This window comes from Cuculus canorus, chromosome 1 (genome assembly GCF_017976375.1).
Source record: "Cuculus canorus isolate bCucCan1 chromosome 1, bCucCan1.pri, whole genome shotgun sequence".
Taxonomy (NCBI): domain Eukaryota; kingdom Metazoa; phylum Chordata; class Aves; order Cuculiformes; family Cuculidae; genus Cuculus; species Cuculus canorus.
In genome coordinates this window covers 53,079,614-53,103,759 of record NC_071401.1, presented here as the reverse complement: position 1 = coordinate 53,103,759, position 24,146 = coordinate 53,079,614, and the positions used below count along the sequence as shown (strand labels likewise).

The window sequence follows — 24,146 nt, the reverse complement described above, 5'->3', positions numbered from 1 at the left end:
AAACTGGATAGGGGCAGATTTAGAGTAGACATAAGGAAGAACTTCTTCACCATGAGAGTGGTGAGGCACTGGCACAGGTTGCCCAGGGAAGCTGTGGCTGCCCCATCCCTGGAGGTGTTCAAGGCCAGGTTGGATGGGGCCTTGGACAGCCTGAGCTAGGGGGAGGTGTCCCTGCCTATGGCAGAGGGGTTGGAACTGGATAATCTTTAAGGTCCCTTCCAAGCCAAACTATTCTATGACTCTGAGCTGCCAAGGAGGACAGCAGGCATACGCAGCATTGTGGAGGCGTGAGCTGCCTGGCATTTCTGCCACTCCAAGGCTTGCTTTGCAGCATGTCCTGCTCTTCTCTGCAGCACAAAGCACTAGAAGAGAGGATGAGGAGGCTCCATGGCTCATTCCCTCCTGCGCAAATCACCTCTGTAAGTTTTTTTCACAGGCACGTGAAAAGCTGGCTTTTTGCCGAGATACTACAGGTTGTATGGAAGGCTCTGCATAGCCAGACCCCTGCGTGCAAGCCCTCACCTGGCAAGCGTCCACACCACCGTTCTGTTAACAAAGGTTAAACTGCATCGTTTCCCTGAATCTCACCATAGGAAACACGGGGGGCGGGGAGGAGGAAAATTCCCACTGAGCGAGACAAAAGGGAATTACTGTTACAGTTCGATAAAACGGCATAAATGACACTCACGATGGGACGTCTCACAGACGGGCTGCCATGAGTTCCCTAACGCAACACCTCTTCCGCAACCCTCCAAAACAGCGAGGGAGAGGAAAAGGTTTCTGCCGAAACCCGGGATCGAACCAGGGACCTTTAGATCTTCAGTCTAACGCTCTCCCAACTGAGCTATTTCGGCTTAGCGCACTAAGCACTTTAAAGGGATACTACTAAAGTGTTTCCCTCCACCACCATCGGGGTAATTCCTACGCGAGGAATTAAATGGGGCAGCCGTTTTTCGTCCTGCTTTACCGGACACTATGAATGCCACAAAGCAGCTGATGACGGGTCTTGGCAAATAAAATTATACCTTTAATGCTAAGGCAAACTCAGCAATAACACAAAAAGGCACGTGTCCATCTATTCACAATCCATAACCTACATGCATTTAGTATAAGGATAAAGGTGTTCTGCTTCTGTATCCCTGGCTTTTTGAGGGGTAACAGGAACTAGAACATCCTGCAGAATTTGGGAGAATTAAGTAGGCAGTAGTTTTGCTTCAGTTTTCAGAGGCTTTATTTTGCACTCTGACGAATTATGTACAGAACTGACATACCATGAGTAAAAACGAGTAGAGAAGGCACCTCCACCCTTATTTTTCCATCGGCTTGCTCGGAGATATGTGTTCCACAAGGGAATGTTACGCCTCTGCATAAATCAGAAAGCCTGACTAAGCACAGTTGTAAGAAAAAAAAAAAGTTTATTTTCACATTATCAGTCAGGCATTTATTTCAACGGGCGACTGTTATCACTGCTGTGGCTGCAGGTCAAAGGAAGAAGATGCACCCCAGTGCACCCACTAGTACACGCGGGGCTGCTGCTGGACTTTCACCTCTCCAGTTTGTATTTATTTGCACAACCCAGGGCTCTAGAAAAAGCTACATGTGAGAGCGTCCCTCATTCATACTCCCTGCGTGCTGTGTAGGGAAGAAATGCTGCTTTGCAGGATTGCCCACTGCTACTCCCTCCTGTTCATCACAAAAAGCTAAACCTCTCTCTCCTTCACAGTAACAGAGGAGTTTAACAAATCCCTCCTTTTTTTTTGTCTGTGGAAGAAGCAGCCTTTTCCCAAACTACCCCTCCAAATATTTGATGACATACACACCCATATTTCTTTTTACTTTCAGAGTATTTTTTTCCTCAGGTTGTCCCCTTTGGGAAAGTCTTTTGTGAGCAAACACTGTTCTTCCCGAGCTGATATATTTTCAGAAGGCAAAATCACAGAATCACAGAATCACAGAATCACAAGGTTGGAAAGGACCCATTGGATCATCGAGTCCAACCATTCCTAACACTCCCTAAACCATGTCCCTAAGCACTTCATCCACCCGTTCCTTAAACACCTCCAGGGAAGGTGACTCGACCACCTCCCTGGGCAGCCTGTGCCAGTACCCAATGACTCTTACTGTGAAGAATTTTTTTCTGATATCCAACCTGAACCTCACCTGACGGAGCTTCAGGCCATTCCCTCTTGTCCTGTCCTCAGTCATTTGGGAGAAGAGGCCAGCTCCCTCCTCTCCACAACCTCCTTTCAGGTAGTTGTAGAGAGTAATAAGGTCTCCCCTCAGCCTCCTCTTCTCAAGGCTAAACAACCCCAGCTCCCTCAGCCGCTCCTCATAAGACTTGTTCTCCAGCCCCTTCACCAGCTTCGTTGCTCTTCTCTGGACACGCTCCAGAGCCTCAACATCCTTCTTGTGGTGAGGGGTCCAGAACTGAACACAGTATTCAAGGTGCGGTCTCACCAGTGCTGAGTACAGAGGGAGAATAACCTCCCTGGACCTGCTGGTCACACCATTTCTGATACAAGCCAAGATGCCGTTGGCCTTCTTGGCCACCTGGGCACACAGGTGCCGAGGTCTGGGCCAGCAGTTTGGTGACTAAGCACAAAAACTCCTTTACAAAAGATTTCAGCTAAGGAGAGGTTAAAAATAAACCCCACATCATTGTACTAAAGAGATGTGCTAACAACATAGTGATACAAAACCTCATACTCATGATTTTGCCACCGGCAATGATTGTTCTGATGAGAAATGATGAACGTAACCACTTAATGAGCGTGTCTCCTACGGATGCAGCTCACATAATCTTGTGATCTTCGGTACAGATAAACTCTGAATGTGTGATGATAGGTGTGGAAGTCAATACACTACCGACTTCAGAGTTTTCATACATTACAACAAAAATCAGAGTTATCAGAGTTATCAGCAACAGGTTATTCTATTTTTTTCTTCCTTTTAGAAATCTTTGGTTTGGGAAGTGAAATGGAAATAACTAAAAGTAATGCAAAACAAAACAAAAACAAAAAAAAAAAGGACGATTCAGTCTCAGATATAATATATTTAATAAAACAGCCATTTTTTCTCTCCAACAAAATTTATTTTTTGTATGAAAGTTGCTCTTACTGAAAAGTAGAATGATATTAGCATTTTGTGTCTATTTAAAGAGCATAAAATCATGGTTTTAGCAAAAGGGAGCATTCTGAGCCAAAACTATCTGCAACTTTCTCCTAATGGGAAACAGAATTTTGTTCCCCAGAACAGGGAATGGAAAAATAAACAAACTACACTATTTTTTTTCACCTGCAACCTTCCTCCTATACCTAGCAAAGGACACCATAAACAAAGAAAAGCTATTCTGCCATATTAGGACTATGTAAACCAATCTCAAGCACAGCACTTTAGACCCCTTAATGCCAGGCAGCATACAAATGTAAGCAACAAAGCCAGCAGTGTGCCCAAGTGTCCAAGAAAGCGTCTTGGCTTGTATCAGAAACAGTGTGGCCAGCAGGACGAGGGAAGTGATTCTCCCCCTTTACTCAGCACTGGTGAGGCCACACCTCAATACTGTGTTCAATTTTGGGCCCCTCGCTATAAGAAAGACGTTGAGGTCCTGGAGCGTGTCCAGAGAAGAGCAACAAAGCTGGTGAAGGGACTGAAGAACAAGTCTTATGAGGAGCAGCTGAGGGAATTGGGGTTGTTTAATCTGGAGAAAAGGAGGCTGAGGGGAGACCTTTTTGCTCTATACAACTACTTGAACGGAGGTTGTAGAGAGGTGGGTGTTGGTCTCTTCTTCCAATTGATATTACAAAAGGGAATGGCCTCAAGCTGCGTCAGGAGAAGTTTGATTGGACATTAGGAAAAATTTCTTCATAGAAAGGGTTATCGAGCACTGGCACAGGCTGCCCAGGGAGGTGGCTGAGTCACCATCCCTGGAGGTGTTTAAAAGGCAGGTAGATGAAGTGCTTCGAGATTTCGTAGTGGACAGGTAGTTTGAGTTGATGATCTTAAAGGTCTTTTCCAACCTCATATTTCTATGATTCTGAGCACCAAGACCAGACTGGAGAAAGCCTTGGAGAAAGCAAGGACTTTTCTCTACCACACAAACTGCAACAGATACACACACAAAGGCCCCACTAGCCACAACTCACAGTTCAGGTGGACTGCAGAGAGCCCTGCCTCGGCTGCCCACTTCATCGACTTTCAACTTCTTTCACCTGCTGCTTGCAAGAGATATGCTGAAGGGCAGGCACAGCACACCAAGATAATGGGGTAGTGATATTGGTTTTCCCCAATGCCCAGTGGAATTCAGGAGCTGGTTCCTGAAGATCAAATCCAACCCACAGTAGTAACCCTCAACACAGATGCAGAACAGACAGTCATCCCCACGTGTGAGCCTCTCATCCATGATGGAGCCCGTATAGAAACCCTTTGCCGAAGGCCAGCTCATCTCTTTTGGAAAGCTTTAGCAGTTTCTTATTGGTGTAACCTTAATCTGTTCTCTGACACAAACCCGAGAAAAGTGGAGTGAATGATTGCTGTATTCACAATATTTTACACCACTACCTCTGCCTTCCACAGAAATGAGTCTTCTCATCTTCCACATAAAATCAGCAAGATATAAAACCTAAGGGCACGATACTTCTCCACATTAACAGTTCGCTAGTTGATCTTTCGTCCTTTTCTTCCTACAGGAGTCAGAAGGCTAATGGCAAAATAAGCTGTTTTCTTTAACAGTTAAAAGACTTTTTTATGAAAGGAATGCTTCTAGCAGAGCACTCACTTGCTAAAGCAACCCGATTTGCAGCAAACTAGCTTGAAGCAAAAGCCTTCCAGATTAATTTCTTTTAAAATATATATTTTTTAAAAAATGTGTTTATATTCATTTATATATACAAAAAATAAAAGTAGGAATATTGAGTCAAAAATCTCAAACACCTTGAAGGATTAAACTATAACAGCTTCCACTGAAAAATTAATATATTCTTTTGAACAATCCTCTCCCAGTTGTATCATTGTTTGGACAGTCACAAAACATCAAAGCTTCCATCTTCAGGAGCTAAACATTCAAAACAACTTTCAAAAGATCTATTCAATAAAGTAATCGCACACTGCTGCTTTCTTCTGTGTTATTTCTGATCCAATAAGACTATCCCAAGGTACTGATTTTTAATGTTGTACCTATTCCTAAAAGTAATTTAGCAAATAATGTCTATTTCCAAAATTGAAAATGCATCAAAATGCATCACATTACCAGTATTCCAGCATAAACAGGTGTGAAAGACATACTTCCATGCAGCTCATCCATAGCAGCTGCCACAGTACACATAACTAGAACAGATCATAGCAGTAGTTCAGCTATTTCTAGTATTGATTTCTGTAAAATACAAACCAATAAGATAAGTAACTCTATATATTCAAAGGAAGCTGTATCTAAAGAAAACACAAAAATTTAAGAAAATATTTGAATGGTACCAGCAATGTGTGTTTGACAATGAAATTTAAGTGATTTATGGGTAGAAACTTAAGGTTAAGCATCTGGTGAGCCAAGTATTCTGGTACATATCAAGCCTTCTAACTTCTGTCTTTCCCAATTGGGCGCTTTGACTACCAAAACAAGTATCAGAAACCCAAGAAATACAAATGCAATGCAATTCTAGCACAGTAGTATCATCCCACTTGGTCACAGAAAACTCATCTTCAGTAACACATTCCTAGACTTTAGAACATACACTTGGTGCTAAGGTAAGGCAAGAGGCTTACTGTTCAGCTTTCTTTTCAGGTGATTCTTACCCACCAAAAGTAGTGTTTTATCAATAGCACCATGAAGCACACAAGAAGTATGATGAAGTTGGGAACATTGTGGGTCCAAAGGCAACACTGCCTGTAGGCTCTCTGGGTCAGTACTATTAAGTTTTATGTCCAGTTACTAGGGGAACTGCACCAGCAGCAAAGCTAAGGCAAAAGGCCAAGCTTAATTCTTCCCACACCCAGGGCAATGAGGAAAGGACTTCTGTACATATTTGTGTTTTGAGAGTCTGCTCTCAAATGAGAAGTTGCAGCAATCTGAGTACACCATGGCATCCCAGCCCTGCACTTCTGCAGCTCTAGCCAGGGGCCACAGAAGGGTCTGGGACTGTGCCAAGTACAAAAGATGAAGTGATAAAACCAAGAAGAGTCTTCCCTTCTATGTCTGCCACGTCAAAGGAAAAAAAGGGAACATAACTTCTCCAGGATCTAAGAAGCACTAACGAACATAAAAAAACCCCACCATCTACTTTTTCTGTTTCACTTAATTGAGAAACCACTTACACCATAACTTTTACTACTAAATCAACTTAGAAAAAAGATTTATTGACATCTTTCTGGAAGTGAAGCTTCTTTCCAAACTTTACATGAAAATTCATATATTGTTTCATCTTTAAAATGTCTGTCACCAAAGAAAAAAAATTCATAAAACACTGTGTTGAGTAAGGTCTACCAATCCACAATTCACAGGAAAAGTGTTCACCATCTTTCTCCATAAATAGCCTTTCTATGACAGGAAATAACATCACTGGAATGTTAACTGTGTTACAGTATTTCATGTTTGTTACCATTACAGTTATGAAAAGGAAATCAACATGAAAAAGACAGTAATACGGTAAAAAAGATGACTTCTAAAACAGAGCATAGTTTAAGAAAATGCTTCTGGAAATCTTAGCAAGAACACCTGCTACTTGAAACATTTCCCCTCTTAAAAAAGGGCATTTAAAGTTACAGAGTAGGTTAACACTTTTAGCAGTCATCTACAGAAAGAAATAATGCACCAACAGAGGAAAGGACTGAACCGTATCAGGGCCCTAACTAGCTTTTATCAACTGACATATATTCTCCAGAATATATAGCATTTTTCCTCTTGATTAAAAATAAAACAACTCTCTAAAGTGACAAAAATACATAACACTGTAAAAAACAAACCAATACAGATTAACAATTGCAGAACTAAAATAAATGTCAATGAAAGTCAAAAGCTGTAATCACAATTAATTATTCTTAATAAGGCAGATTTTACCTCAGTTACACTAGTTTACAGCATTATAAATATCCTTCATCATGTACATTCTTTAAAATCAACATACAGTGAGAATATAGTATTGCATCAAGAGCTGAAATAGACAGGTTCAACTTATAAAGTGCCGAAAACCTTCCAAACTTGTGCCATACTGCAGTACTGTATTTGTCATGGTTCATGTATCTGGAATACATTAAGAGTTCAGTGTGGCCACTTGATTGCAGGCTTCGAAAAAAAATACTGTATGAGGTAGAATAAACTTCTTCATGCTCTCCGCCACCTTATGGACTGCTGAGCTGTGCAAAGGGTTCTGTCACTGGAAAGGGCTCCAAAGCTTTCTCCAAGTTTTTCCAGTTTTGAAAGTTTTCTTTGTACCATTCAACTAGTATGAAGAGAATGTTGATGAGTCAATTTGACCAGAGAGAACAGAGAAATTCAAATATACCACGTATGCAAGACTAACAACATCCAAATAGTTCATTATTCAAAATTTTTAATCTATAATATTAAAAAAAAACTGGTTTAGATTTTGATTTTTTAATGCAAGACTTACTCTAGCATTAAAAAGTAAATAAATCTAGTACCTGATGCTATTTCTATTATGATTAAACTTTTTTTTTTTAATTAGGTAAGTTCACTACTTTAAAACCAGCCACTTTTATGTAAATTTGAAGTGTCAAATTCATTCTCTTTAGCTTCTTGTTAACTAACCTATATACCTAATTCCCACTCTCTCTCTCTCATCCCACCATTTCTAAAGTGTAAAAGGCACCAGTCTTACTTGTTTTCTTTATTCCTTCTTTCCAAGGCACTTTAGGTCTCCATCCTAAGCTGTGCATTTTTTCTGAATTCATTGGGTATCTCAAGTCATTGGTTGGCCTGATGAAGTATAAAATGCACAGAGAAAACAATTTGATTAGACTTTTTCATTAATTAGAGATGCAGTACCTCATACTATCTGATTTTAGTTTGAAGACAATGTTTCAATTTTGAAAATTCCCATCAACACAAACAGATTTTATTGCTTTCAAAAAATACACAGCAGTTGATTGCAGCTACAACAATACATTTCAGTTTGTACAGCCACCTTACTTGGAAATGACTAGAATAAATATGAATTAATATCTTATTGGCACAAAAATTAATGCAAAACTCCAATCACTGCCAATGTATTTGTGCAAATCAGTGCATTTCCAACTCTTTAGGCAGTCACTATGTAAGCAGTGTTTTTCAATATCAGCATTCATAATTTTCATCCTCAAAGCCCACAAATTTTCACACACTTCAGGTCTGAACTACACAGACTTCCAAAGCACAGCACTTCATTTTACACAAACTTAGTAATACTGAACATGTATTACAGAATCTCAGGCTGCAAGTTTCAACACAAAAGGAGATTCCCTGCATTCAAGTATGAAAAATTTTCAGTTCCACAGTCTGGCAGTTAGGTTGCCTCACCTGGCATTCCTGCATTAGTGGCACTACCATACCAAAAAGTCAAGCTATATGTGCAGATGGAAACCAGCTACTTATCACCACTATTAAAACATGCTAATCTCAAGCAGAAGCAGAATTAATTTTTCATAGCAAGTAACCCCCATGACCTTTAAGTCGCTCATTACAGAATTAAATAACCATTAGTTCAGTATCTTAATCTTTTAAAAAGCCTCAATATTCTACAAAATATGTATTCCTAAGTGGTTAGTTTTCCCAAGTCCACATACGTTTAAACATTAGTGGACAAGGCCCGATACACGTGAAGAAACATCTCAATCTTAATTACACTGAGACCTACTGATCAAACACATCGTGTGAGCCCAAGGCAATTTGTTCAAAGTCCTGCCATACACTCAGATAGGATTCTGAAGAACACCTCCTTTTAAAAACAAAAATTAGTACATTTAAAGACACTTCAGCTGCCACAATAACAACCCAAACATGAACAGAAAGTGAGAATTCTAAAGACCATGATAATACTTAACTGCTATCAGCAGAAACATCATTTCTAATCACTCTGGAGAAAGAGTGATATCTAAAGTAAGCAGAGACTCATTGTTGCTGCAGAAAAGAAATAGAGATAAAAGAACAGGACCAAACCAAGCCTCATGTTAAAGACGGAAACACACTTGTTGCATATTTATAGAAGCTATCCTTTTTTGCTGCTGCACTAACATTGGCACCTCAGAGCTTTGCACTTCTGACAGTTCCAGCTTAAGACAGGAATCTAAAATGAACTACACTCTGCAGGTGTGTATCTCTGCCTGTGGAGAGAGTGGGTCTTACCTATAAAGCACATCTAAGTCTGAACTAATCACATTAACGTCAAAATACTAAAGCTAAATGAGAGATGACAGCATTCACCTCACTCAAGTAACGTTTAATACAAAGTATGGAATAAACTACCTGAACTACTCTTAAGAAAAGATCTAGCCACTGTGTAAAACTTGTCCTTTTCCCAGAGCAGACTTCAGTAGTGAGAAGCCTGAAGAAAGGTTGGATACAGACAGATTAACATTACACATTTCTCTTCAAGACACATACCCTGACCTAACAATCCAAATAAGCGGAAATCCAGTTTTTCTATACAGTATCCTGTATGGATCATGTCAAATCCACTAGCAAAAAAACCTCAAAAATTAAGAAAGCAAACCAGCTCTTATTCCCTCAGAAGTTTTCCCTCCTGCAGAGCACAAACACTTTCAGAAAAATCTATTTGTCAAGAGACCCAGAAACCGTCAGAATAAAGCTACCCTCCATATGCTTTGCTATTTCCTTACCTGTCTTTGACATAATCCATCCAGTGCTCCATTTCAGATTCGGAACTGGTCTTCTTTATCTGTCATGAGGAAAAACAAAAATCATTCCCCTAAAAGTACATTAAGACAGTGCAAGATGCAAGTATAACTTTGTTAACAAGATTTAAGCCTGTTAAAAAAAAAAATCTGCAAACATAAATGGTCTTTTGTATAAACTACTGAAATTATCAAAACTATCTAGAACAATTCCAATACTTCTCCTTCATCCAAGCACTGCCTAACCATTCACAATCAAATTGTTCGATTTTAGTAGTGCCACATTCCATACCAAAAGCAGCCAGTGTGGAAAAAAGTCTTCCAAGTGGCATTTAATCCTTATGCCGGTTAACCCAGGATAACTGATGCAGCAGTGCAACGCACAACAGCCTGTACTGCAAATTTACATGGCACAATTGCCACAGAAAGGGTAACACATGGTTCTGCAACAACTATCTTTTAAGACCCATCACAAGCCTAAGCTCTCTTCAAGCTACAGAAGGTTTACAGTAAAATTGTTTATACGTGCAATGACTGGTAAAGAAAAGCATTTTAACTGCTTACTCACTAAATGGATTAACTCCTTAGCAAGCTGGGCAATGGACATCTCAAAGTTAGTTCCAATGTTATAAATTTCACCTGGCTTCCCCTCCTTCAGGACAGTAAGGAATGCTTCTACTACATCAGCTGCATAAAGGAAATTCCTTCTTTGAAGTCCAGAACCATGAATACAGCTGAAAAACAAGGAAAAGGCAAGAATTTTTTTGTTACTCCTCAAACAGAAGCAGTCAATGCATTAGACTGTTCTAAGCAGTTTTGCTGTTAGCTGTTACCTGAAGATATTTTAAGTAGCTGACAGGCAAACAACCATTTAGTTTAAGGAAATCCTATTATTAAAATAAGCAATTTAAAACTTAGTTATGAAATTATTTTACAAACTATAGCACGTATTTATAACTGTAATTACGGTTTCAGAGCACAAATACCACAAACAAAAAAGCAAATTACATACCATTTTCTGTTCTGTTGCAACAAAGATATAAACTTTGGAATAACCTACGGAAACGAACAAAAAAAAAAACATTAGTCTTATTATAGAAGCTGTTATTCTGCAAAGAACGTGGATCTTCACCAGTACCAGGCATATTGCTCTCTCACAGTTTACTTTTTGAAATGTTTACCTTAGTTACTAAACATTCCTAAGTACAGCACATGACGTGAGTTAATGTAATACATGACATGTGAGTTAGTATAATTTGTAGGGGAAGAACCCTGCTAGACAGAAGACAGTTGAATATCCTTGGAAAACTAACAAAAAAAAAAGAAAATACAAAACATAGTTGTTGTAGTAACAATCATGTAAATAACTAGACATCTCTAATTGATGCTTTACTGACAGCCAAAAAACACGTGGGTTTTCTATTGATGGTAAAAAATGTTAGTGCAAGACCAAAATATATAATCACAGGTAAGCATGGCCTAATAGACTTACAAGACATTGCTTTTTTTCAAAGGTCATTCCATTCTTATGAGAAAAAAGTAACACCACCACAACCCTAATTTATAGTATGCTGAGAAACTCAAGAGTAAAGCACAGTCTTAACTCACTTTTTCTGGATACTGGTGTGGTCCATAAACATTACTGCTCCGTGTGATAACAACTGGGAACTTAAAGAGCACATACATGTGATTGCATGAGAAAACATATACCAGTAAAAAAATTGTAAGCTTCTTGTCAATCAATACATAATAAGCCGACACATCCACAGTGCTTATTAAAAAATCTACAAGCCCTTACAAACATTAATGGATTAAGCTATTCATACTTCTGTTGAACAAACAAGGAATTCCAGTCTTCTCAGCGTCACAAGTGCCAAATGCTTGTAATGTCTCAGCCTTGCTATAGAACCACCATAGGACATTACATACACATAGTAGGTTGACTGAAGACTGGCTTACTACTATGTATTCCAAGGAACTGTTTCACAGTCATTAACATTTTATTCAAGTCTGCTTTATGTCAATAATAAACACTGCAGAAGGACATGTAAAGAACAAAAGACTAAACTATACAAAATTCTAAATGTTTTTGCTTAAACAAATCTGAGTCATAAGTTTTTTCCGTTCTTTTTTTTTTTTGCTTTCACTAGAAGCCTAATCTTAAAACAATTAATACAATTTGAACTTTGTATAAATTCTACTTCTGTATAAATTGATTTCCTTCAAGCTTTACATTGTTTTTTAAATTGCTAGTGTTCCCTTTGATCATTTTATCAAAGGCATTTAGACATTACAGTTCAGGTTTTAAAAAAAAAATTAAGAACAGCAGACCTCTCCCCACTGTCTTGAAGCGTATCTCCACCAATAAGTGGTGGACATCCTCTGACACATCCAAACTACAAGAATAGCAACTAGGAAAGATGTGGCACTGTGTGGACTAGTACTGATTATTCTGTTATACTCTCATATACATAATAGAGATACTTAAGTATGGGCTGGAGACTTTTTGAAGTTTGCATCAACTTACCTGGTACCTTTCCCAGTAAGACTGAACAAAACACTCTGCTGCTGCTTTAGAGGAGGCATAGGGATTTGTTGGACGTTTTGGCGAGGATTCATCAAATTCCTAAAATCATAAGATTTGCATTGCTCAATTTCTTTTGCCTAGATACATCAAAGTTACAGAAGCTGCAATTGCAACTGAAATAAAAATCCCTGAATATCCAAGCACACTAGTCTAAGAAAGTCGCCCTTACACTTATAGCAGAAGACCAATAACAAAATGCGGTGTCTTTATTTAACACAGAAGGCCGCTGAAATACCAGCAGTAATATTTTTATACTTCTAGCAGAGTATCTCACAGTTGCAGATCCTTAGATTTTTATCTTGTAAAATAATCACTGTTGCCACAAGAAGGATCAATCCTTTCCAGGCTCATATGGCCTCAGAATGCCACTGCACCACAGCTAACATACTGACTTTTCAGTCCTATATAAGGGGTCCATTCTCTCTTGTCTATAAACTTTACTTCTACATGAAAAGTAGAATTTTAACTCAAAGCTCTCCAAAGCAAGGCTTCAAAAGTTCTGGCCTGTTCTAGAACAGGTAACTTCATGGCTATTCTGTCACTTCTATCTAGTTCTCACTTGAAAAAAAAGTTATAACAATGAACCAAAGAAAGGAGGGAATCTACACTGCCTTAGGTGCATTTCATAACAATCACCCTAATATGTGATTAAAAGACTCACTGCTCTTGTCTGACCTTTGCCTCTAAAATGAATTGATCCCGATTTACTTTTTTACCTTCTCCTCACCCCAACAAAACCTTACTTCAAGATATTTTAGTATGATTCACTAAGAGAGCTGCAAACAGATTAATTGAAAGTGCTCTTCTCAAGGCCTTGAGGCATAAAAGTTCACTGAAGTTGTCTCAGCCAAACCACAAGTCTACATGCAGGAAAACAAAATCCTTGGGTAAGACAAAAGTCTACAGATTGAAGTTGCCTTGAAGGATCAGATAAAGACATTGCAAAACCAAGAAAATACACATGACTTTTCAGAAATATATTAATATTTTCATGCTCTATGGCAAGATGCCCTAGCTGTTATTTACACCTTTATTGAGTTAAGCATGCAAAATTTGTATTTTTACTGAGCTAAACTGCACTTCCTGAATTAAGGTCAGGCATAAATTGGAAAGAATCAAGAAGATTTCCACAGAACAACAAGAAACATCTGCATATTTCTTCCAGTAATATACGAACATGCTCAAATTGTCAGTACCTACAGTTCTGTTAGTATACTAACTCGAGCATAAAACAGTTCTGTCTGTCAAGCTCATAGCCAAAGCAGAGCAGGCAAAAAAAAAAAAGAACAAAAAAAAGAACATGCTGTGTGCATTACTGAAGTCTCATGAATGCTCCAAGGCAAAATGTGTATAATACAAGCCTTTGATACCATTTCTGAGGAGTATTCACATGTCATTAATGACCTCAATCTCACTGCTTTAGGCAATACACTTCCAATATTAAAAAAACAACCAACTCAGGACAATTTTGATACTTCGCTTTCTAGAAACAACCAGTACTTGTTTACACATTCCAGCATTTTAAGAAATAGCTAGAAAGTCATATGTTTACAGAGGCCAAGGGAAGTTTTGTTTTCACTATTAAAAGCAAGTAAAGCTAGAAAACCCCTCATACACTTTCAAACTCACCTCATCAGTGCTACCTCCATATACTTCATCTGTACTGACATAGACAAACTTCTCCACATTGGCTTCATGCGCAGCAGCAACTAGTACATGAGTGCCATAAACATTCACATAGGTGAATTCCAGAGCATGCCAAAATGAAAGATCTACATTAAAAAAAAATCAGACAATCCTGATTAAAGTCAGGCAAGACAGTTTCCTATTGAACTATAATGTTAGAGTTTGCAATATAGACTGGGACTTTACCGCTAGCTCTTTGATTGTCAGATAGCAAGGTCATTATTAAATGAAGACACTTTCTACATTTACTTTAAGACAAAAACCTTGCTCTCAACAAGATGCTGGAATCAGGAGTGAAAGCTTGTTTACTATAGACAGTTCAATGGGAAATAGTATCTGCTAACTTTAAGTAGCGGCATAACTATTTTCCCGCTCTCTACTAAGAAGAGTCAAGCTCAGTAACAAAACTATCATTTAAACACAGTCGCAAGATGCAGTAATATATACCTATTACTGTCAACCAACTAGCACATTTTAATTCTTAGAATTGTTCCACTGATCTAATGAACTTGTCCATATCAGATCTGACAGTTTTGAATAGTATTTTTCTATAGAATTCTTTGAGCATTTCTCCTCATGATGAAAGCAATGTAGTAGGATCAGTTCTCAATAACAGCATTACTAAAGAGTGGTAATCCAAAATAGGCATTTAAGTGGAATTCACTCTCTCTCTTTTTACAATCCAGGCAGGATTCTGAAGGGAGCTATGTCTCATCCTTCAGCTTCCACACTGTGTTTCTTCCTGCAAGGTTGGAGCCAATTAAGCAAAAACTTAAGACTATATAGAAATTCCTTTTTCACTGTCTTCATGACTCTACCAGTACACTGCCAGTTACATTTGTGTCTAGATGGAATTTTTAAATATAATGCAAAAGGAATTAACATTTACGTGCAATGAAAGCAGACAACAGTTAGAAGAAGCACTTTTTAAATTAAGTCTGTGAACCCCTTACCATTAAAAGGGCCACAAAACATTGAATCATACAATTTAGAGACAAAGTGTATCCTTGTTTTATATGAAGGGAAAAGACAAAAAATATTAGCACGTATTTCAAACAAATATTCCCATGGGAAATACTAAAACATGCAACAATGCTCACCTACATGTGTTTGAGCTGCAAAATGAAGGACTATATCTATTTTCTCAGTTTTGAAGAGCTGTTTTATAAAATCAGGTTCACAAATATCTCCCTAAATAGGAAAAAAATTAACAAATTATTTTTGATGGAATATACTAAGCTTTCATTTGCACCATTCGTCACAAACTACAAGGATGCACAGAATACAAATAGCACTACAAATTAAGTTTTGCGCAATTTATCAATATCACATGTAAAACAAGACCAGATATAAACTCCACACATTTTGAGCAACAGCCTCAACAAAGCTTATTAGACAACAAAAGTTAGAAACAGCATCTCCCCCAAAATATACACAACAGAATTATAGTATGCAGCTTGAATGCTGAGGTAAAAATAAGTTCCCACAGCAAAGAGGGTAGTTGCTTGAGCCTGGCTAACAGTGACACCCAGTGGCATTGTAAAAGGTGAAGTGGATTTCCACTTATGTCAAAATAGAAGGTTGCATGTCTTTGCAGAGATTGTTTTCTGTGGTTCATCCTATTAACTTTACTTTTAAATTTATGTATTTAGAGAAGAGCAAGGCATTGGCACACAAGCCATTCTCTAGTTTGACAGAGAAGCAACAGCAGCTTTTAAAGGTAAATAGAAGCTGAGAAGAAGCAATATTGACCTATTGGCTCAGCTTAAACAAGATAGTGCCTGAGAAGAAGGGCTGTCTTGGGGAGAAAAACTTTTATATTTTCAATACCAAAGCAATTAACTAGAAATATTCAAACACACCTATGTTTTAAGAAGTTCTCAAGCAACAATTCTGAACAACAGCCTCAAAGTAGTACTATATGTCAGAAATGAAAGATGAACTGAATTTCCTATTTCTCATCCCTGAACACCCTGAACTGAAACACCCCAGTAAATACTTCAGCCTCATACACTATTTTGAGCTAAACAGTTACAAGTATTGACTTTTTTAAACTGATATTCAAACTCTATACACCTGTGCTGAGAAGCAACAGAAATTATGATAAAATCATACCTTTCCTACAGCACCTTATGCAAATTTTCTGAACTTTTACTTCTCTGCCTTCATAAACAGGTTTCTTTTCTACAGCACCACAACAGTATTCACCCTTCCTGGTCTCTCCTAAGGCCAGTAACAGTGTTACAGTTCTAATCCTAGGACTTGTCCATCAGAGAGTATTTTTTCCAGTGCATTATTTTCCAGTCAGTGTAAACTGGCTGGCTGCATATCAGCTGCACATAAGCTCTAATCAACCTTCCTTCACGCAAAACAAACCAACAAAGCCAAAGAGTTGGAATGAACTACACTGGTATGAGTTTTGTGAAAGCATATTCCTACTCTAGCTCAGAAGCAGTATAGCTACATCATTCCTTGTTACTATGCCCCTGCTTCACATAGGGATCTCGCTGTTTACAGGATGCCTTCTAGAACTCCATGCTACTCCTAGAAATTAAATGTTAATATATATCCAGGTAATGAGTCTTTTTCTACAGCATTCATACATTTCATATCACATATTGGAAATTGCCATGAACATTAGGAAAAATAACCAAAATCCCAGTTCAGGCACACTGAAACTGTGTAAATTTGCTTAGCAGACATCCTCTTTCCCCTCAAGCAACTTCTATCCCAACAGCTCAGAGATATATTTCTGAAATAAAGAGGTGGGTTCACAAAAATGTGAACAGCCTCAGAGGTCACCAAACAGATGAGGACAAGTTCAATTCCCAACCTTCCCTGAATCTAAGGGATATGTTTCACTTACACCTACTATCTCTGACAAAGCTGCCCCAATGTTGCTACTTCAAAAATTAAACTATATGTATTTCTCTGATGTCCTGCAACCTCCGGCAGCCCAGTTAGACAGGGAGACCAGCATCAGTACTGACTTCACAGAGAAGAACTTCAGCATATAAACCCAACAGTAAGAATGCTTATCTGAACAGTAAACCTAAACCCATCTCCTGTCTGAAGATAAAATTGTGGGAACAGTAAACTGATTTAATTGGCAAAATTATAAAAAGAAGAGGCATACCTTGAATGTTCCCATGATACACTGTTCCAAGACAACTACAAACTACACAGCATCAACAGCAGCAAAAGCAAGAATGTAGCCTGATGTCTAGTGCTAACTGAACAAGAAAGAGCATGCTGCACACCACAGAAGATGAGAAGTGGCAGTGCTTGAAGGTGCAAAATCTAAGACAGCATCAGAGAAGCATGGAGGAGACAACTCTGAGTCCATCTCATCCATACCATCTATCAAAAGTGAAACAATTATCCCTAAAACCACTTATCTCCATAATCAGGCTTTCACAAATTATGTGCCTTCATTATACAATAAAATAGATCAAATTTCAAAAGATTACTTAATTTAAAGGAAAGAACATACTACATATTGTCACTGACTTATGTGGGTGAAATATGAAGTCTATTAACAAGGTACCAGATGAAGTTAATGCTATTACGTCCATCTAATTGTCACATACATTGACACATTACATACACTGACTCACTCTAGACAATGAACTAGCAGAAGTAATTTCAACTTTACCATAAATCAAAGCAGTAGCTTCTAGTTTGGAGAGCTCTGGAGACCACATTACCTCGATATGAAGGCATAAAAATCAGTAAAAAGTCAAGCTCACTAGAAAAGAAGGGTTTATCACCTGAATAAACTTGTAGTTTTCCTTCTCAGAGACAGTTTCAAGATTCTTCAAGCTTGCACAGTAGTCCAGCTAAGGAGAAATAAACACACAAAATCATTAAGAGGGCTTTGTGAAAGTAAATAAGCAAACTCAGATCCAACCTAATCACTAGGAAATCTGAAAAGAGTAAAAACTTCTCTCAAAAGAAAAGCTATTTTGCAAGCAGACGTGATGAAGCTTTAAAAACACAAAACTGAAAAATATTCTAACCACAGAAATTCTTAAACAGAAGTTTAGAACTTTGAAAGATTCCTTTTTTTTTTTTTGCAAATAATTATTTGTGGTGGGCACATGAACAGCAGTTGATTTTTTTTTTCATACAAACAAAAAAGTTAATAAATTATGTTTATTAAATGTTATTTGATGTCAGCCTATGAAGAAAGGCAGAGTTGAGGTTGCTCAGCTTGGAGAAGAGAAGACTGAGGAGATCATACCGAGGCCTTTAAATACTTAAAAGGGGCTTACAGGAAAGATGGGGAAAAAAGTTTTTAGCAGGGCTTGTAGAAACAGGACAAGGAGTAATGGTTTTAAACTAGAAGAAATTTAGACTACATATAAGGAAGGAATTTTTTTTGCTGAGGGTCATGAGACACTGGAGCAGGTTGCCCAGAGAGGTGGTAGATACCCCATCCCTGAAAACATTCAATGATTCTATGAACAATAACCTTTATAAATTTCAACATGCTACAGACTGCATTAAAAATCATTTAAAACAGTTTTCCATATTAAGAAAGAAAACAAGCTATTTACCTTATCTAGATTTATAATCAGATAGTTTGGATAGTTTTTCACAAGAGAGACGACCACGTGTGAAGCACTGCAGGGTAGAAGAAAAATATTTTTCACAATTACAGTCAGCTTCAAGGTAACAGATAATAAATTACAAATTAGTTTAGTAGTATCTAAAGGCTTTGACAGAAGACAGGATTGTACTCAAAGACAGAAAAATGAGAAATTCATAGATATATTTTAAGAAATATCAACATCATTCTACTGATAATGCCCATAACTGCATACTGAAACTAAAAATCAGATTCCTAGTTCATGCTATAACAAAAGAAAGCAGTACTGCTCACAGCCACCTGAAAAAAAAAAACCAACAAACTGTTATAGTCTACATTCAGTTGCTATTCTAACATGCTTTTACACTCTTAAGTTTCTACATTGCGTGTTAGGGAAAACTACACTGCCAACTCTCCTAACCTGCAAAACTGACAGCCAACTCTCTGACACTGCTGCTAGATGTAAGAAAAAATGGCAGCCTGACCACCTGGTGGAACTTCTCTTTGGTACAGTTTTGTGTACAAGCAGTTCACCCTCAGAATTCAGGTTTAGCAGGGCTTATTTGCATCTCCAGACCCCCAAAGTGAAGAGTGCAGATACAAATCCAGCCCTCTCACAGCTTCAGACCCTAAACACACTGGCAAGCAAGACACTAGAACAGGTTGCCCAGAGAAATTGTGGATGCCTCCTCCTTGGAGCTGTTTAAGGCCAGGAGGATGAGGCTATGAGCAACCTGACCTAGTAGAAGGTGTCCCTGCCCATGGCAGAAAAGGTGGAAATGGATGGTCTTTAAGGCCCCTTCCCTTCTAAACCATTCTATGATTCTGTAATATGGACCTGAATGTTCTCTGCCTCAAGCAGTACCCCCAGCACTGGGGAGCAGAGGTAAGCAGCACAAAGTGCAGCCACTTCCCACTCAGCCTGAGCCTTGACTCCCACTGTCAAAGCTGGGATTCCATTCACCACCTGCCTCCCCACTGGCCTCGGGCAGTAGGTGGCTCAGCAGCTGCCTTGCTTACTCCTGTTATGAAAAGAAATGTCGTTTTTGCAATATAGGCACTGAGTTTTGCCCAATAAGACACCCAAAACTTTGTGCCTCACATCAGTTAGGTTTGCAGTTAAAGATTACAACACAGAATGATGTTATCTCACCCAAAAACTTGTGCCTCACATAAGTTAAGCCTGCAGTCAAAGACTAAAACACAGAACGATGCTATCTTTGTATAGCACATTGTAACACCAGTGCAAGCTGATATCGTGGAAGCCATAAAGAGATGGAGGGGTAAGCCTAAGGAGTTCAAAGAAACCAAAAATAATAGAAGCAACTGGCTAGATAAGGGTAGGGGGTGGGTGGGAAGATGGGCGGGGAGACCTGAACCAGGCGGGGAGAACTAATAGCCTAATTAGAAGCGTCAGATAGGCTGCAAACCTTAAAGTACCCAACCAATGGTGAAATAATGGAGGGACAATCGGTCGGGAGTTTAGGAATGAAGAGTGTTCCAAGAGTATACCAGCTTATTGGGACATCCCTTCATGCGTGAACGTGAATAAACCGTGCTTCATTAAGTAAATTATGTGAGCCTGTTCCATCGGCTACGACGACGTTTCTCACGCTCCCCAGCACCTCAAGCCCCGCACCACAGGTGGCTCCCCAGGGCCCCACAACCCACGCCTGGGCGAACACGGCCCGAACCTGCGGCGTCGCAGAATAGACCCATGAGAGTCCAAAGTGGGCAGCACCACGGCGCGTCGCCCCCACCCCCCGGCCCGTGCCCCCAGGTTAGAAGCCAGCGGGCCGCAGGCGGCTCAGCGTAGCGGCGAGGCCGCACTGGGGTCCCCGCGGCCGCCACTCACATGAACCCCGCGCCGCCCGTCACCAGCACCCGCTTCTCGAAGAGCTGCGGCTCGGCCCCACACATCAGCCCCGACATCCTCCGCGCTTTACGGCAGCCCCCCGCGCCCCCTCCACGCCTCAGGGCAGCGCATGCGCAAGGAGGGATGGAGGCCGTAGTTCTCCCGGGTTTTTCACGAGGAACAACCGCAAGAACCAGCATGGAAAGAGAAAGCCTTCTTTCCTCCCCGCATTCCCGGACAGCAGAGCTCGCCACCCCTCGAAACGAGCGACAGTAGCGCGTCCTCGCCGCGCGAAGGATAGGCTTTCAACATCTCCTTTTTACGACGCCGGGTCTCAACTTACGGCCGAACCCAGCAACGGACACGTTGTATCAGGGAGGGGCGGTGCACGCGCAGGGCTTGTTTCGTCCCCCCGCCCCTCCCGGGGTGGGTGCGCTCCCTCGCGCACGGCTCCCATTGGCTGTCGCTGTCCCTCTGCTCCCTCCCGCGTGCCCCGCGCGGCGGTCACGTGGGGCGGAGAGGGTTGAGGATGAGGTGGCGGCTGCTCTGGCCGCTGTGGCTGCTGTGCGGCGCCGCGGCAAAGACCCTGCGCGGCGGCTTCGCCAGCGCGGCGGCCCGCCTGGAGCCTGCACGGCCCGTGGCGCGGTTCCAGTTTCACGGTGAGCGACCCACAGAGGGAAGGAGGGGAGGGGGCCTGTGCGGTCCGTATCCGAGGAGCTGGTGGGGAGCGTTAAAGCGGCGGGGGAAAGGGATGCTGGAGGGAAAAAGAAATGTGGGGCTGGCGGGGTAAAGGGGTGAGGGATGCTGGAGGGGGAGAAAGGGATGCTGGGGGGGCGGGATACAGGGTTGCTGGGATAAAGGGTTGTATGGGAAGGGGGGAAGAGGGGTGTATGGGAAGGGGGGGAAGAAGGGCGGGAGGGGGTATATGGTGAGGGGGAAGAGGGGTGGATGGGGCCAGTGGAGGGATGTAGAGGCCGGCGAGATGCGAGGAGAAAGGGCTGCTGGAGGCGGTGGGATACAGGGTTGGGGATACAGGGTTGCCGGAGGAAGGGGACACAGAGATGCAGGGAGTGGCGGGGTGCGGGGTTGTCAGGGGTAAGGGATGCGGGCGCCGGCGGGGTGCAGAGGGGAAAGCGGATGCGGGGTAAAGGGATGCGGCGTCCGGCGGGATGCGGGGCCAGGCAGACGGTGTGGCGGGTCGGATCCGCTCTGAGGGCGGTGGGGAGCCCGGGGCAGCGATACTGGGGGAGATGGGAAGTTCGGCCAGAACCGAGGAACCGAGGTGGGTGGCACCAGGTCAGTGGAAACGGGAGTGGGTAGCAGCCCGTTGTGCTGCGTAAACAGTGTCGGTGTTTATCGGAGAATGGAAAAGTGCCGTTACACTTGCTTGGCACTGCCTCCAGTCCTGTGCCACAGCCTGACGTGGCCGGAGTATCTGGAGAGCAAGAAGTGTTTTAACTTTGGGACACACTTCTCCTTTCCTCTTGGAGCTCGACCGAATGAGAGTGATGCTGAATGTTGCTCCTCTCCGTTTCACATCACTGGAGTTTTTTAGTGTCACCATGCATCAGCCTGTAAATTCTCAGCTGATTATTCCCAGTGGCTTTTCTTTCCTGTTAATAATAATTCCTGATAGTTTAAATGCCTAGCAATGGGATAGAATCCTGTTAGGGTGTTCACTGCAGGAATACAGATTGGAAATTGCGGATGACACTAAGCTGGGTGGAAGTGTGGATCTGCTGGAGGGTAGGGAGGCTCTGCAAAGGGATTTGAACAGGCTGGACTGCTGGGCTGAGGCCAAATGGCATGAGGTTCAACAAGGCCAAATGCCGGGTCCTGCACTTGGGGCACAACAACCCTATGCAGTGCTACAGACGGGGGAAGAGTGGCTGGAGAGCTGTACAGAGGAGAAGGACCTGGGGGTAATGGTTGACAGCCGACTGAACATGAGCCAGCAGTGTGCCCAGGTGGCCAAGAAGGCCAATGGTATCTTGGCTTGTGTCAGAAACTGTGACCAGCAGGTCCAGGGAGGTTATTCTCCCTCTGTACTCAGCACTGGTGAGACCGCACCTTGAGTACTGTGTTCAGTTCAGGGCCCCTCACCACAAGAAGGATGTTGAGGCTCTGGAGCATGTCCAGAGAAGAGCAACAAAGCTGATGAGGGGGCTGGAGAACAAGTCTTATGAGGAGTGGCTGAGGGAGCTGGGGTTGTTTAGCCTGGAGAAGAGGAGGCTGAGGGGAGACCTTATTACTCTCTACAACTACCTGAAAGGAGGTTGTGGAGAGGAGAGAGCTGGCCTCTTCTCCCAAGTGACGGGGGGAGGACAAGGGGGAATGGCCTGAAGCTCCGCCAGGGGAGGTTCAGGCTGGATATCAGAAAAAAATTCTTCACAGAAAGAGTCATTGGGCACTGGCAGAGGCTGCCCAGGGAGGTGATCGAGTCACCTTCTCTGGAGGTGTTTAAGGAACGGGTTGATGAAGTGCTTAAGGACACGGTTTAAGGGAGTGTTAAGAATGGTTGGACTCGATGATCCAGTGAGTCCTTTCCAACCTGGTGATTCTGTGATTCTATGAAATTAATCTCCTTGCTACCGAAGTTTTACTTTAAAAAAAACATATATATGTAGGGCACTCACTATGCTTGTATGTAATGAGGCTGTGCTAGTGCACAGCATTTCAGTAGCTTAGTCTGTTTTCTCTCTCGGTTAGCCTCTTGACAGAAGAGTCCTATAGAATGCTTCAAAAGACAACCATGAAGATAATACTTAACGTTTTTATACAGGCTTCTTCCCACACTAGAGGAGTAGTGTGAGAGGAAAACAAAATGTTTGCAAGAAAAAAGAAATCTAACAGGATGAAGGACAATGTGACATAAGCCAAGAAGAGTTGAAATGTGACATGTGGCCTTTCAGCACTGAGTGAGAGATGATAGATAGGGTGAAGATGGCTTGTGGAGTGACTTGAAAGCAGTCAAGTACCGCTATCCTAGAAGATAATTGTAGAAGCACTCTAAATAGATCTAAAGAAAAAGAAGTGCACTGCTTAAATCTGAGAAAATAATGTTAAAGCTTCAAGAGGAGTTGTTTAGGTGCTTAGCTATAATTTATTCTACAAGTTGACGTTGCATATTTCCTTAAAAATATCCTTCTTTCTGCGTGAATACTGACAATTACACATATTTTGGGTGTTCGTGAAGCCACGTGGGCTTTTTTCAGAACCTTCTGTTAATTTTTCAAATCTTTTATTGGCAACCTGGTAAACTGTCGTCCATGTAACATTTTACAGATCCCAGCCCAGAAGATCGGCATTTTGGGGGTTTTATTGTAGAACCACTGTCTTGCAGCTAGCTCTGAACAGCAACTTCCTGGCAAAGCTATCTTTGAAGCTGGTAGAGGTGTATTGACTGGGATCCAGCTGGTGCCTAGGTTAGGTGGAAAGAAGAGTGCTGTCAGTTTGAAAATGCACAAAGCTTGCTTAAATTTGAATGAGTTTGTGCTCTTGCAATACCGATTGCTCTTACTTCTCCATTAAATACTATCTTTTAATTTAGAATACTGTTATGTTAGAGAAGTCTACGGCGACGTAATGAA

General features: G+C 41.2%; 2 protein-coding genes and 1 non-coding gene across 5 annotated transcripts in view; 1 reads left to right on the top strand and 2 right to left on the bottom strand.

Annotated features, from left to right (window-relative positions):
- Window positions 1-781: 781 nt before the first annotated feature.
- Window positions 782-854, bottom strand: TRNAF-GAA (transfer RNA phenylalanine (anticodon GAA)). The gene has a single exon. It is a non-coding gene; the product is annotated as a tRNA-Phe (tRNA).
- A 5,470-nt stretch (window positions 855-6,324) lies between these two features.
- TGDS (TDP-glucose 4,6-dehydratase) lies at window positions 6,325-20,850 on the bottom strand. The gene is made up of 12 exons (XM_054055938.1): window positions 20,557-20,850; window positions 18,670-18,736; window positions 17,881-17,949; window positions 15,211-15,301; window positions 14,054-14,196; window positions 12,365-12,463; window positions 11,446-11,505; window positions 10,850-10,893; window positions 10,406-10,571; window positions 9,823-9,881; window positions 7,827-7,924; window positions 6,325-7,427 (listed from the first exon to the last, which is right to left on the bottom strand). The coding sequence occupies exons 1-12, from the start codon at window positions 20,754-20,756 to the stop codon at window positions 7,327-7,329; spliced, it is 1,197 nt and encodes a 398-aa protein (XP_053911913.1). The 5' UTR covers window positions 20,757-20,850; the 3' UTR covers window positions 6,325-7,326.
- A 188-nt stretch (window positions 20,851-21,038) lies between these two features.
- GPR180 (G protein-coupled receptor 180) overlaps window positions 21,039-24,146 on the top strand; it is a 32,532-nt gene continuing 29,424 nt past the window's right edge. For 2 of the 3 annotated variants that reach the window (XR_008452863.1, XM_054083455.1), the window contains exon 1: window positions 21,042-21,215. Coding sequence is in view for 2 of the 3 variants with exons in the window: in XM_054083455.1 (XP_053939430.1) it covers window positions 21,086-21,215 (130 nt within the window). In the remaining variant the exon portion in view is untranslated. Of the gene's footprint in view, window positions 21,216-24,146 lie in introns of all 3 variants that reach the window. The other variant, XM_054083462.1, reaches the window with a different exon arrangement.

What these genes read in the sequence shown, in the direction of transcription:
- TGDS (XM_054055938.1), bottom strand. Translation starts at nt 20,756, where the DNA reads ATGCTGGTTCTTGCGGTTGTTCCTCGTGAAAAACCCGGGAGAACTACG. An exon ending in CTAAGGAGTTAATCCATTTA is followed by an intron (nt 9,882 to 10,405) that starts GTGAGTAAGCAG and finishes TCCTCATGACAG; the next exon opens with ATAAAGAAGACCAGTTCCGA. An exon ending in ATGGATTATGTCAAAGACAG is followed by an intron (nt 7,925 to 9,822) that starts GTAAGGAAATAG and finishes ATACTTCATCAG; the next exon opens with GCCAACCAATGACTTGAGAT.